The sequence below is a fragment of the Typopeltis vanoorti genome, chromosome 2 (assembly GCF_054136105.1).
Source record: "Typopeltis vanoorti isolate ZY-2024b chromosome 2, IOZ_Tvanoo_1.0, whole genome shotgun sequence".
NCBI classification, from domain to species: Eukaryota; Metazoa; Arthropoda; class Arachnida; order Uropygi; family Thelyphonidae; genus Typopeltis; species Typopeltis vanoorti.
Window position 1 is genome coordinate 134503933 of NC_143550.1, and position 14310 is coordinate 134518242.

A 14310-nucleotide genomic window follows, 5' to 3' on the forward strand; every position below is an offset into this window, starting at 1 on the left:
ATTTGACAAATTATAGCTTTTTTTCTGGATGTTTGTGGAATGTTATAAAATTCTATGCATCAATATTGAGCAGCTTCTTTGTGCCATTGAGATGACATGTGATTTCTAGTGGCTTGGTTAAAATCATATTTTATAAATGGAGTTTTTATAAATGGGCCTTGACAGCTCCGATGTACTTTTGGTACAAACAAAACGCAATATTTGCAAAATGTGTCTTTTTGTAGTTTTGAATAACATAACCATGGTGAGTATTCCTCTAACCAAGCAAATCTAAACTGTCTTTTTCCAGAAGAATCTTTTTTCAAATCATAGTCCTTGTTGGGAACACAAGGATTAGAAAGGAATTCAAATTATAAAGATGGTGTTATAGCAGAAACTCCAACATAAGAACCAATATCATATTCTAATATATTATTTGATGAAATTGACTTGACACAGTCTTGACTCGATGTTCCAGGAATCGGATCAACTTATGTATCCGAAGGCCATGGGTGTCAACAGAAAATTTTCTTGGGTGGGGTGGGGGGGAGTTTGGAAACAAATAATTACATCAATAAATTTTTATTTAATTATTTAATTTTTTTTTTCACAAGTAGATTATAGAATTACATACACTTACCTTTTAAAAATGTATTTTTCTTTTTAAATTTGTTTCACTATAAATTTACAATTCACATTTCACTCAGTAACTCACTAGACACAGAGCACAAACGAACTGGTTGCTCTTCACATCCTTAATGAACATTTTTTTAACAAATCAGAAAAAGATGAACCAAAAACAAGAACACATGTTTTATTGCTGCAATAGATGAAACACCTGTTCTTTTTCCACCAAGGGTCGAAACCGACCAACCTGTAATAAAATTTTAAGATGGACATAGCATTGAGGGTGTAAGGTTACATATCTCAATCACTTTTACGATTATAATTTGTGGAATTTTGTCTTGTTCAGATTAATTTGTTTGCTACTGTAAATGTAATTGTTCTTATGTGCTTGCTTCCCACACATGAAATGTCATAAAGCTATGATACATTTTGTAGTAGCATATAAATTAAGGTTATATTATCTGGACTTAAAAAATATTAACTGATTAACAAATGCATTTTATTTTGTTAGTTTTGTACAATAAACATTATGTAATATTGTTCTATTAGTCTAAAGTTTGTTATGTGATCAGAAGTAACTGATAATGTTTGCAGTAATCTTGTGATTGTGATGAATTTTTAATATATTTAATAGTTATCAAAGAAAGAGCTATGCAGCTTCATTTTTGTGATGTAAAATAAATAGACATGTAAGATATTAAAGATCCAGTCTTATTTCAAAGCTGAATATAGATTGAAACTTTGAAAGATTTGGAAATTTGACTAGAGAACTTATGAATACAGTCCTCATTTTTTTTCTCTGATTACTGTCATGCACTAACCAAGAGTTCGTTTAGGAAAAATACAGCTCTCTGACATAGGCTTGCTTTGGTATTGAATAAGGAGTTTTGGCCCTATTTATGGTTTCTGCCTGGTCCCTGAATAGAATCAACCAGTTTAAAACTGTCAGGTCAGTGAAGCCTTTATCAAAGGGACTAATGAAAGGTGAATGTACAGACACCTGGGTAGGGCACATGTCATTTAAGTAGTGCAAGTTAAGGCAAAACTGATGCTGATGATTTTCTCATAAGCTTTTGTCAAATTTCCGAAACTTTCAAAGCATATGTATATTTGACTTTGAAATAAGGTTGAATATTTAATAACCCCTAATTTTTGATTAATATTCTTTGAACATCAGAGCTATATTTGTTGTTAAATTGGTACACTGTTTTATTCTTTTTACTGATAGCTCCAAAAACTTGTTTAAGCAACCAGTTTCGGTGTCAAAATTCAAGATGCATTCCACAAGTTTGGGTCTGTGATGGTGACGATGATTGTCATGATGGAACTGATGAACCTAAATCTTGCTGTAAATATAGTGAATTTTTTTCCCTCCCTATATAAATATTACACCTTAAGTAATTATTCATTATGATTCATACTAATTACTATTTGTATTATTCTATTACTATTTGTCCAATATTATTATTTTGAGATTCATTTCTTTTATAGAACATAACATCTGGCCTCATAGAAGTATTGAAATGCATTCCTATATGCTTGAATTTTCAGTAGAAAGATTGTTTTATTATTATTATTATTATCATTATTATCCCATGACTCCCTCCCATGGAGTCAATTCATTGCAGGAGGTCCCTTTGTCATACACACAATTAATCATATCATGCTTTACTTTTCACTTTTCCATGTGAGGCACCTGTTTGTGGTGGAGGAAACCTCCCAGTGATGGCACTGGCCCTTTTCATTCTTCCTCTTTTCTTTGCTCTTCTTCTCCTGAGTCTTTTTTACTATCCTATCTTCCAGACTACTATCACTGAGTTCCAATGCCTTTACACCATTTACCATACAGTGCGACCTGTGGACATCCAGAAAAGTGCATCTTGGTAGTCTTGCACTAGTTTGTCCTCTACTTCAGCAAGATGGGTGGTCCTGGATGGCCTAGCCAGGATCAATCGGCTAGTGGCTTGCCTTCAATGGTCAAAGATGTCAGTAAATCTCTTTTTCCTGGTGTGAGGACAGGGAAAAGGCTTGCAGTTGTGGTCATACGAGGGGGGAATGAAAAGTTCTGATATAACCATAAAAAAGAACATATCTTAAAACCCTTTAACCCTCATGTTTCATCAAATTGTAATAATGTGTTCTTTCTGCATTTGTTCTGCACAGAGGTGCAGACTGTCATCAAGTTTTTGTGCTGCATGAAAAGTCTGCAACTGAGATTCACCAAACTTTGTGTGAGACTTTAGGGGACTGTTCCCCAGCATATATAGCATTCAGGGTAACCCTGGCATTCCACTTCTGAGCATAGTCATTGCTTGCTGAATAGTGGGCATCTACATGTGGCTCAATGGTAGGTGGAGAGCTCTGACAACAGAAAAACACTTGAGCATGAATCCTTTTATCCTCAGTCATTTCAGGGTCCTAACACAGCCCCAATCATGTATTGCTACACCTATCGATAACAGAATTAAGAAACAAGACGTATGATTCTTATTTTTAGAGGTACCTGTGGCATAGTATAATTATTAAAAGAACATGTAAGACCACAGTAATAACTTTTAATTAATAACTTTTAATTTTATGTAATCAATAAAAAAAACAATTATCTTACATATTAATTAATTATTATTTTCTATCATTTCCTAGCATGCGGCAACAATTGTATTTTAATAAGTGATCCACCGAATGTTCGTTACTTGTATTCCATTCCTATAACTGTTTGTGTGACACTGAAGATGTACTATTAGTTTTATTATGAAATATTTGTACCTTTATTAATTAAAAGTTATTACTGTGATCTTACGTGTTCTTTTAATAATTAAGACATATGATTCCAGTATAAATATACCAGTTTTTCTAATCATTCATGACGAAAGCCAATAGAGAAAATGTCACCCTTCTTCATTCAGAAGGGCTGGCAGGTTCTCCCAAAAGAGTTAAGAGTCTATGTTCTGGCAATATCCTCATAGAAATATCACGACAACAACATTCTGAAAAACTACTCAGAACAACATCAATGGGTAGAATACTAATATCCCATAAAACACTCAATTCCTGTAGAGGAGTAATCTCAAGAGTGGAATCTCCTAAATGTCCCTGATGAGGAGATATATTCAGAGCTGAAAGACAGGCATGAGGCACATCATGATCCATAGGGATAGTCAACTTGTTTCAACTAGAAACATTATCCTTACATTTGATACTCCTATGCCTCCAACATCTGTTAAAGCTGGGTATCTCAATTGTCTTGTTATACTGTACATCCCTGTATAACATAGTTGTTTTTCTATATTTTTATTGTAAAACTTACTACTTCTTTAAATTCTTTCTAAATAACAAAATTTTTAATCTTACTTCAAAACTCCAATCAAGTTCTTATCCGCTGCGTTCCTTCTATGATTTTTCATAGCCTATCCTAGAATTAAATTCGTGTGTAAAACTCTCAAACAAAGAGAATACCTCAAGCTAGAGCCAATTTCTTCCTGATTGAAAATCTAGTATCAAATCCTTTTTGGAACTAAGAGAATTTGTTTGTTTAGCTGCGCCATCTTAGTTCTTATACAAGAAAGAATTTCTAGTCAGAGATATGACTCATAGATTATCACGATTTCCAAAACTATCAGAATTACTCAAGCCCTTACTAATTTGCTCTTAACTGCAGGCGTAACCATTTCCTATCTTAAACTCCCACGCTTCTTACATATACAGGTTCAATAATTAAAGCAGGTGGTGCATTGACTTAAATGATCAGCATGTATTTTGGGCTAAAAGACAAATAAATTTATTTGTACTAAATACGATACATGTTAAACAAACTAGTTGAAATGTCCTCAAAATTAAATAAGCTAAACTAACACAAGATAAGGTTCACAATGTGTATTTCTCATCAGATGATATATATCAAAATTTCACCCTGCCCATATCACAATTATTTAATAAAAATAAGTAGATTTAGTCTCACTTCATCCTTAATTATCTTCAATACAATTCATCGACCTAAAATCAACAATAATGCTTGAAACTTTACACTTCTAATAGTAAGGATCTTTGTTAAAGAAATAAGTGCTAAAGTCCTGAATTGTGCTTTAAAGTCGGATTTACAAAGTTTACGTACAATTGCTCACCTTGGCTTCAAAATATTATAAAATAAGACATAAACTCTACTTTACTAGCCTGACGAAATCAATTAGATGATATTTCTCATTCTGTTCCTTCAGACTTTCTTCCGATCACTTCCTTGTCCTTCGTTTCTTTGTTCCTTGTCTTGGCCAGTCGATAATTCTTCTGACACGTGCTTCTTTCTAACCTTATGCTCAGGAACCCATGAGATGGAAATGTGCATTTGGAGCTACTCAAAACCTTGGCATTCGCTGTTCGTCTCATCACATGAAATGCTATGCTTGGACAAGCCTGCTACTTAGCCACATTGTCGCCGTCGAACGTCACTTACTCATTCCTGTCACATCAAAACAACTACCCACGGAAAACCGCAGGGGACAGTCAACATCCAAAACCTGAACAAGTTAAAAAAAACTACCAAAAAGAAGCCTTGAACTAACGTCGCTAAAATGTTTATAGGCTCTGCATCTGTTCTCTCTATTACGTCATTGATTTTGTAGATGCCATCCAAATTTTGCACATCGCATCTTCTCTTCTCATTGCGCCTTCACGAGGTTAGTTTACGCGTGCCATCAGTTCATATCGCAGTTTGCCCACGATCATGTTATTAATCGGATTACGATTGTTTAGGATAAACTTTGACCTTCTTGTTACAGTCGCCTTTAGAATACCTTATTTTCTTGTCATTATTTAAAGACCATTTACAATCTTATATATAAAATTTTTACATGAAGACACTATTAAGTAGGAATTGATTGTCAGACATACAAAAATATTTTGGGAAAATTTGGAGAAAAGAGCAAAGCAAATAATAATGGCAAATACCTTTTGGATTTCTGCCCAGGGCATGGACTGGTTATTACTAACACCATGTTCCAACATAAAAATGTGCACAAATTCACATGGACAGAAGAGGCAAGGAATAAGAAAAGTCTCATTGACTATGTTATTGTTGATAATGATGTTGATTTTCTCCCTGTGGAGGACACCAGAGTGTACAGAGGATTTGAAATTGGAGGTAATCACTATTTAGTCTTGAGCAGGATAAAATTGAATTTCATATTGAAAAGAATAACATGTAAGAAAGTTTTAAAGCGAATAAAAGTTGAGCAGCTCTCAGATGCGAACTGTAGACTAAAATACAAAAAGATTATTGAAAGAAAAATGAAAGAGTTTGCGAACAGGAACCAAACCTTGGAGATTCAGTGGTAAGCCTTGAAGAAAACCCTGATTGATTCAGCCAGAGAGGGATGGTGAGTTTGTCTGCAATGATAAAAAAATCAGAACTCCATGGTAGACACAGGAAGTTTAAGAGGAAGTGAAGGAAAAGAAGAAAACATATCAAAAGTTCCTGGCAAATAAGTCAGCTTGTGCTCTTATAGAATACAGAGACAAATGTGAGAAAGCTAAACACTGTGTAAAATTAGCTAAACAAAAGTCATGGGAAGACTTTGGTATGAATATAGAAAATAAATATCAAGAAGGTGGCAAGATATTCTGGTAGTTGTTGAAGAAGCTCAGAAATGGAGGAAAGAGTGCTGTAAAAGGAGTTAGAGATGATAAAGGTGACATTAAAAAAGAGGAGAAAAAGATATCCTTGAAATATGGAGTAATTACTTTGAAAAATTGCTAAACGAAACAATCAGTGATAACACAGTGGTAAAAAACACTCATCAGGCATACAGTCAGGAATACATATCCATACTTGAAGTTGAAAAAGCCATCAAAGGCTTGAAATGTGGAAAGGCAGCAGGAGTAGATGATATTCGACCAGAAATGCTGAAGTATAGTGGTATAAAAGTCTTACAGTGGCTGCACTGCATAGTTCAGAAAGCCTGGACAGAGGGACAAATTCCCGATGATTGGAGTAGAGCTCTAATAGTACCCATATATAAAAAGGGTAATAAAATGGAATTTGAGAATTACCGAGGTATCTCCCTACTGAGTGTTCCTGGCAAGATCTATGCAACTATTCTCGAGAAATGGTTGAGAAGAATTGTGGAAGAAAAATTTGGTGAAGTATAAGCTGGATTCAGACCAAATAGAGGCTGTCAGGATCAGATCTTCACTTTACGACAAATAGTTGAGAAAACATGGGAATATAACAAAGATCTGTACAGTAATACCCCGACTTACATGAATCCGGAGTTATGTGGTTTCTTATATGTACGTATTCCCATCACGCCTTGCCACTAGTCGTATCTTTCCATGCTGGCCGAATTCGCCAGTGTTGCACATGTTGTGAACAAGCTCTGACGTGTTTCGCACAATCTCCATTCATACATGATTTTTATAGTCTATAAAATCACATAAAAAATAATAATGTCGTCCAAAAGAAGAAAGTCCGATTCTTCTACAGCTAGTATGTAAAGAAAAACATTCACTTTGGAAACAAAACTCAACATTATTAAGGATTTTGAAGGTGGAATGAAAATTTTTGAGCTATCAAAGAAGTTCAATCTACAGGAATCCACAGTAAGAAAAATCATGAAAGATAAAGAAAGAATTCTCGATTCTGAAAAATGCCTAATCATTGAATTCAAGCATAATTCGTGAACGTCATGGGATTATTGGTGAGATGGAAATGATGCTTAAATTATGGTGTGATAATCAAGTGAGAGTAAAAAATTGCCCAGTTGATCAAACGACGATATGTAGCCAAGCTGATTTTTGAGAGGCTAAAAGTAGAAGCTGGAGAAGCAGCCAAAAAATAAAATTTCGTGGCCAGTAATGGTTGGTTCAACCAATTTAAAAATCACTGTAACTGGTACTCCTTCTTTTCCCTGTAAATGGCTACTCCTTCTTTTCCTTGATCGTCAGGCAATGACAATCAAGGAAAAGAAGGAGTAGCCATAGTATTCAACACAAAATACGAGGCTAATCTTCTTGAATGGCAGTCAGTCCCAAGTAGAGTAATGTGGGCAAAAATGAGAATGGGGAACTGGACAATGAGACTTGTTTGTGCCTATGGTCCCACAGAAGGTTCTACTAAGGTAGAAGTGGAGGAATTTTTGGAGGCTTTAGAAAAAGCAACTGACACAATCAAAAAGGAAAAGTTGGTCCTTGTTGGGGATCTAAATAGCAGAGTAGGAAATGATTGTGAGATATACAAAAATATTTTGGGAAAATTTGGAGAAAAGCGCAAAGCTAATAATAATGGTAAATATCTGTTGGATTTCTGCTCAGGACATGGACTGGTTATTACTAACACCATGTTCCAACATAAAAATGTGCACAAATTCACATGGAGAGAAGAGGCAAGGAATAAGAAAAGTCTCATTGACTATGTTATTATTGATAGTGATGTTTTCTTCCTGGTGCAGGACACCAGAGTGTACAGAGGATTTGAAATTGGAAGTGATCACTATTTAGTCTTGAGCAGGATAAAATTGAATTTCATATTGAAAAGAATAACATGTAAGAAAGTTTTAAAGTGAATAAAAGTTGAGAAGCTTGGGGTGCTTAAGGGTCAAAGCTGTATAACTGAGAGGAGACCTCCACATAGCCTTTAAAGGAATGCGGAGAACCGACCAGGGCTTCTGACCTAATGTCCAATCCTCACCTTCTCGTGGTGCACCCTGTTGGGTATCTGCTTTGATACTGAACGAACGAGGATGGGCTGGCAATTTGGGATTTAGCCGACCAAATTGTATTCTTATTGGTTAAACCAAAATAAAAATGATGGTACAACATGACAAAATTTCATGCCGGCTGGGGCGTCGCCCGGTTAAACAAGGCCCCCGTTGTTTTTGCCAGGGAACCAGGGCGAACAGCGAAAAGTCAGCTACTGGAACAAATCTGAAAACAAACCCCAACTCAACATCACCAGAGTTAAAGATCGGTACTATCAACGTAAGAAGCCTGAATGGCAAAGAAATGGAGCTAGCTGAGGAATTAGATAAGTACCAGATCGACATAATAGGGGTGACTGAAACAAAAAAGACCAAAACTGGTGAGATCTTTCTGAGCAATAAATACAAAATGTTATATTCAGGCAATGACAATCAAGGAAAAGAAGGAGTAGCCATAGTATTCAACACAAAATACGAGGCTAATCTTCTTGAATGGCAGTCAGTCTCAAGTAGAGTAATGTGGGCAAATATGAGAATGGGGGAACTGGACAATGAGACTTATTTGTGCCTATGGTCCCACAGAAGGTTCTACTAAGGTAGAAGTGGAGGAATTTTTTGAGGCTTTAGAAAAAGCAACTGACACAATGAAAAAGGAAAAGTTGGTCCTTGTTGGGGATCTAAATAGTAGAGTTGGAAATGATTGTGAGACATACAAAAATATTTTGGGAAAATTTGGAGAAAAGAGCAAAGCTAATAATAATGGCAAATATCAGTTGGATTTCTGCTCAGGACATGGACTGGTTATTACTAACACCATGTTCCAACATAAAAATGTGCACAAATTCACATGGAGAGAAGAGGCTAGGAATAAGAAAAGTCTCATTGACTATGTTATTGTTGATAGTGATGTTTTCTCCCTGGTGCAGGACACCAGAGTGTACAGAGGATTTGAAATTGGAAGTGATCACTATTTAGTCGTGAGCAGGATAAAATTGAATTTCATATTGAAAAGAATAACATGTAAGAAAGTTTTAAAGCGAATAAAAGTTGAGCAGCTCTCAGATGTGAACTGTAGACTAAAATACAGAAAGATTATTGAAAAGAAAATGAAAGAGTTTGAGAACAGGAATCAAACCTTGGAGATTCAGTGGCAAACTCTGATGGAAACATTGATTGATTCTGCCAGAGAGGCATGTGGTGAAGTTGTGTGCAAAGATAAAAAAATCAGAACTCCCTGGTGGACACAGGAAGTTAAAGAGGCAGTGAAGGAAAAGAAGAAAGCATATCAAAAGTTCCTGGCAAATAAGTCAGCTTTTACTCTTACAGAATACAGAGACAAATGTAAGAAAGCTAAACAGTGTGTAAAACTAGCTAAACAAAAGTCATGGGAGGACTTTGGCAAGAATATAGAAAATAAATATCAAGAAGGTGGCAAAATATTCTGGAGGTTGTTGAAGAAGCTTAGGAATGCAGGAAAGAGTGCTGTAAAAGGAATTAGAGATGATAAAGGTGAAATGAAAACAGGAGAAAAGGATATTCTTGACGTATGGAGTAATTACTTTGAAAAACTGCTAAATGAAACAAGCAGTGATGACAGCACAGTGATAAAAAACACTGACCAGGCATGTAGTCAGGAATACATATCCATACTTGAAGTAGAAAAAGCCATCAAAGGCTTGAAATGTGGAAAGGCAGCAGGAGTAGATGATATTCGACCAGAAATGCTGAAGTATGGTGGTATAAGAGTCTTACAGTGGCTGCACTGCATAGTTCAGAAAGCCTGGACAGAGGGACGAATTCCCGATGATTGGAGTAGAGCTCTCATAGTACCCATATATAAAAAGGGAAATAAAACCGAATGTGAGAATTACAGAGGTATTTCCCTACTGAGTGTTCCTGGCAAGATCTATGCAAGTATACTTGAGAAACGGTTGAGAAGAATTTTGGAGGAAAAGCTTGGTGAAGAACAAGCTGGATTCAGGCCAAATAGAGGCTGTCAGGATCAGATCTTCACTTTACGACAAATAGTCGAGAAAGCATGGGAATATAACAAAGATCTGTATTTAAGTTTTGTCGATTTGGAAAAGGCATATGACAAGGTGCCAAGAGAGAAGCTATTCAATACGCTGCAGTTATATGGTGTCAATGGGGCATTATATCAAGCAATACTTAGTCTTTATTTGAGTTGTGAGTCAGCAGTTAGAATTGAAGGAAGTACAGGAAGATGGTTTAATGTAAAATCTGGTGTGAGACAAGGATGTACATTATCCCCTCTGTTATTCATTATCTATATGGATCACATTATGAAGGAATATGGTATTAAACCTGATATCAAAATTGGAGATGTTAATGTCAGCTCTTTGCTTTATGCGGATGATGTTATACTTCTAAATAAATCTGCTACAAGTCTGCAAGATTCTCTGACTAAATTGAATAGCTGTTGTAATAGATATGGTATGAAGGTCAGCAATAAAAAGACAAAGACAATGAAAATAGGCAGAATCATTGAAAATGTCAACTGTGTTGTGAATGGAGAACCTGTGGAACAAGTAAAACATTTCAGCTACTTAGGCACAATTTTTACTGAATATGGTAAACTAAATATAGAAATAGACAACAGAATCAGCAAAGCTGGTATGGTGGGAAGTCAATTGAATAAATTCATATTTAATAAGAAAGAAATTAGTCGGAACACTAAATTAGCTGTATACAAGACTGTGTTCAAACCAATTTTAACTTATGGATCTGAGAGCTGGGTCAGAAGTAAAACACTTGACCAAAGACTAGAGACCGCAGATATGAGAGTCCTAAGAAAGATTAGAGGCGTGAACAGATGGCATCAATGGCAATATCATATTAAAAATGAGGATATTAGGAAAGAACTTGACATTGTCAGCATCCAGGAATGCGTTAGCAGAGCTAATCTCAGATGGTATGGTCACTTAAATAGAATGGGAGAGGAAAGATTAGCAAAACAAGTGTTCTCTGCCAGGTTGGCAGGAAAACGACCCAGAGGAAGACCAAGATATAGGTGGATTGATACAGTACAAAGTGCCTTAGACAATAGAAATATAAGATCTGGTAATGTTGAGTCTTGATAAGTAACAGACTGATTTGGAGGAAAATTGTAGATAGGAAGTTAGTAATATTGTAATTTTTTCATGTAGTACTGTCATATCCTGTACACCCCTTGAGGGTACATGGCAGGAATTTGATGATGATGATGATGATGAAGTTGAGAAGCTCTCAGATGTGAACTGTAGACTAAAATACAGAAAGATTATTGAAAAGAAAATGAAAGAGTTTGAGAACAGGGATCAAACCTTGGAGATTCAGTGGCAAACTCTGAAGAAAACATTGATTGATTCTGCCAGAGAGGCATGTGGTGAGGTTGTGTGCAAGAATAAAAAAATCAGAACTCCCTGGTGGACACAGGAAGTTAAAGAGGCAATGAAGGAAAAGAAGAAAGCATATCAAAAGTTTCTGGCAAATAAGTCAGCTTTTACTCTTACAGAATACAGAAACAAATGTAAGAAAGCTAAACAGTGTGTAAAACTAGCTAAACAAAAGTCATGGGAGGACTTTGGCAAGAATATAGAAAATAAATATCAAGAAGGTGGCAAAATATTCTGGAGGTTGTTGAAGAAGCTTAGGAATGGAGGAAAGAGTGCTGTAAAAGGAGTTAGAGATGATAAAGGTGACATGAAAACAGGAGAAAAAGATATCCTTGAAGTATGGAGTAATTACTTTGAAAAACTGTTAATGAAACAAGCAGTGATGACAGCACAGTGATAAAAAACACTGACCTGGCATGCAGTCAGGAATACATATCCATACTTGAAGTAGAAAAAGCCATCAAAGGCTTGAAATGTGGAAGGGCAGCAGGAGTAGATAATATTCGACCAGAAATGCTGAAGTATGGTGGTATAAAAGTATTACAGTGGCTGCACTGCATAGTTCAGAAAGCCTGGACAGAGGGACGAATTCCCGATGATTGGAGTAGAGCTCTCATAGTACCCATATATAAAAAGGGAAATAAAACTGAATGTGAGAATTACAGAGGTATTTCCCTACTGAGTGTTCCTGGCAAGATCTATGCAAGTATACTTGCGATACGGTTGAGAAGAATTGTGGAAGAAAAGCTTGGTGAAGAACAAGCTGGATTCAGGCCAAATAGAGGCTGTCAGGATCAGATCTTCACTTTACGACAAATAGTGGAGAAAGCATGGGAATACAACAAAGATCTGTATTTAAGTTTTGTCGATTTGGAAAAGGCATATGACAATGTGGCAAGAGAGAAGCTATTCAATACACTGCAGTTATATGGTGTCAATGGGGCATTATATCAAGCAATACTTAGTCTTTATTTGAGTTGTAAGTCAGCAGTTGGAATTGAAGGAAGTACAGGAAGATGGTTTAATGTTAAATCTGGTGTGAGACAAGGATGTACATTATCCCCTCTGTTATTCATTATCTATATGGATCACATTATAATGGAATGTGGTATTAAACCTGATATCAAAATTGGAGATGTTAATGTCAGCTCTTTGCTTTATGCGGATGATGTTATACTTCTAAATAAATCCGCTACAAGTCTGCAAGATTCTCTGACTAAATTGAATAGCTGTTGTAATAGATATGGTATGAAGGTCAGTAATAAAAAGACAAAGACAATGAAAATAGGCAGAATCATTGAAATTGTCAACTGTGTTGTGAATGGAGAACCTGTGGAACAAGTAAAATATTTCAGCTACTTAGGCACGATTTTTACTGAAGATGGTAAATTAAATATAGAAATAGACAACAGAATCAGCAAAGCTGGTATGGTGGGAAGTCAATTGAATAAATTCATATTTAATAAGAAAGAAATTAGTCGGAACACTAAATTAGCTGTATACAAGACAGTGTTCAAACCAGTTTTAACTTATGGACCTGAGAGCTGGGTCAGAAGTAAAACATTTGACCAAAGACTAGAGACCGCAGATATGAGAGTCCTGAGAAAGATTAGAGGCGTGAACAGATGGCATCAATGGCAATATCATATTAAAAATGAGGATATTAGGAAAGAACTTTACATTGTCAGCATCCAGGAATGCGTTAGCAGAGCTAATCTCAAATGGTTTGGTCACTTAAATAGAATGGGAGAGGAAAGATTAGCAAAACAAGTGTTCTCTGCCATGTAGGCAAGAAAACGACCTAGAGAAGACCAAGATATAGGTGGATTGATACGGTACAAGGTGCCTTAGACGATAGAAATATAAGATCTGATAATGTTGGAGTCTTGACAAGTAACAGACTTATTTGGAGGAAAATTGTAGATAGGAAGTTAGTAATGATGTAATTTTATCATGTAGTACTCTCATATCCTGTATACCACTTGAGGGTACATGGCAGGAATTTGATGATGATGATGAGGTAACTGGTACAGCATCGCGGAGAGTGGAGAGGCGGCAAGCGCTGATAAAGAGGCTTCATCTGCTTTTCCTGAGACACTTAAAGCTATCATCGAGGAAGGTAGCTATAGCAGTCAAACCATATTTAATGTAGATGAGGCCGGCTTGTTCTGGAAAAAGATGCCTAAGAGAACTTTCATAGCACATGAAGAAAAAACATATCCTGGCTTTAAGGCTTCCAAAGACTGGTTGAAAGTAATGCTTGGTGGAAATGAAGCTGGTGATTGCAAGTTAAAACCTCTCTTAATTTATCGCTCCGAAAATCCAGGAGCTCTGAAAAAAAAAAAAAAAAATCTAAAGCTGGCTTGCCAATGATTTGGAAGTCAAATTTTAAAGCTTGGCTGTTAGCTTCTATTTTGAAGACTGGTTTGGTCACCAATTCATATCTGAAGTTGGACGTTATTGGCAGTTTAAAAAAATTCCGTTTAAAGTTATGCTCATTATTGATAATGCACCTGGTCATCCGCCTGCAATTTTAATTGATTTTGATCCACATGTAAAAGTTGTTTTCCTACCTCCAAATACAACCAGCTTACTTCAACCGATGGATCAAGGAGTTATCA

At 35.9% G+C, this 14310-nt stretch overlaps 1 protein-coding gene across 1 annotated transcript in view; it reads left to right on the top strand.

Moving 5' to 3' along the window:
* LRP1 (LDL receptor protein 1) overlaps nucleotides 1–14310 on the top strand; it is a 1646373-nt gene that overhangs the window by 1100125 nt on the left and 531938 nt on the right. The window contains exon 67 of the mRNA XM_090402369.1: nucleotides 1835–1954. Within this exon, the coding sequence (XP_090258495.1) occupies nucleotides 1835–1954 (120 nt within the window). The remainder of the gene's footprint in view (nucleotides 1–1834; nucleotides 1955–14310) is intronic.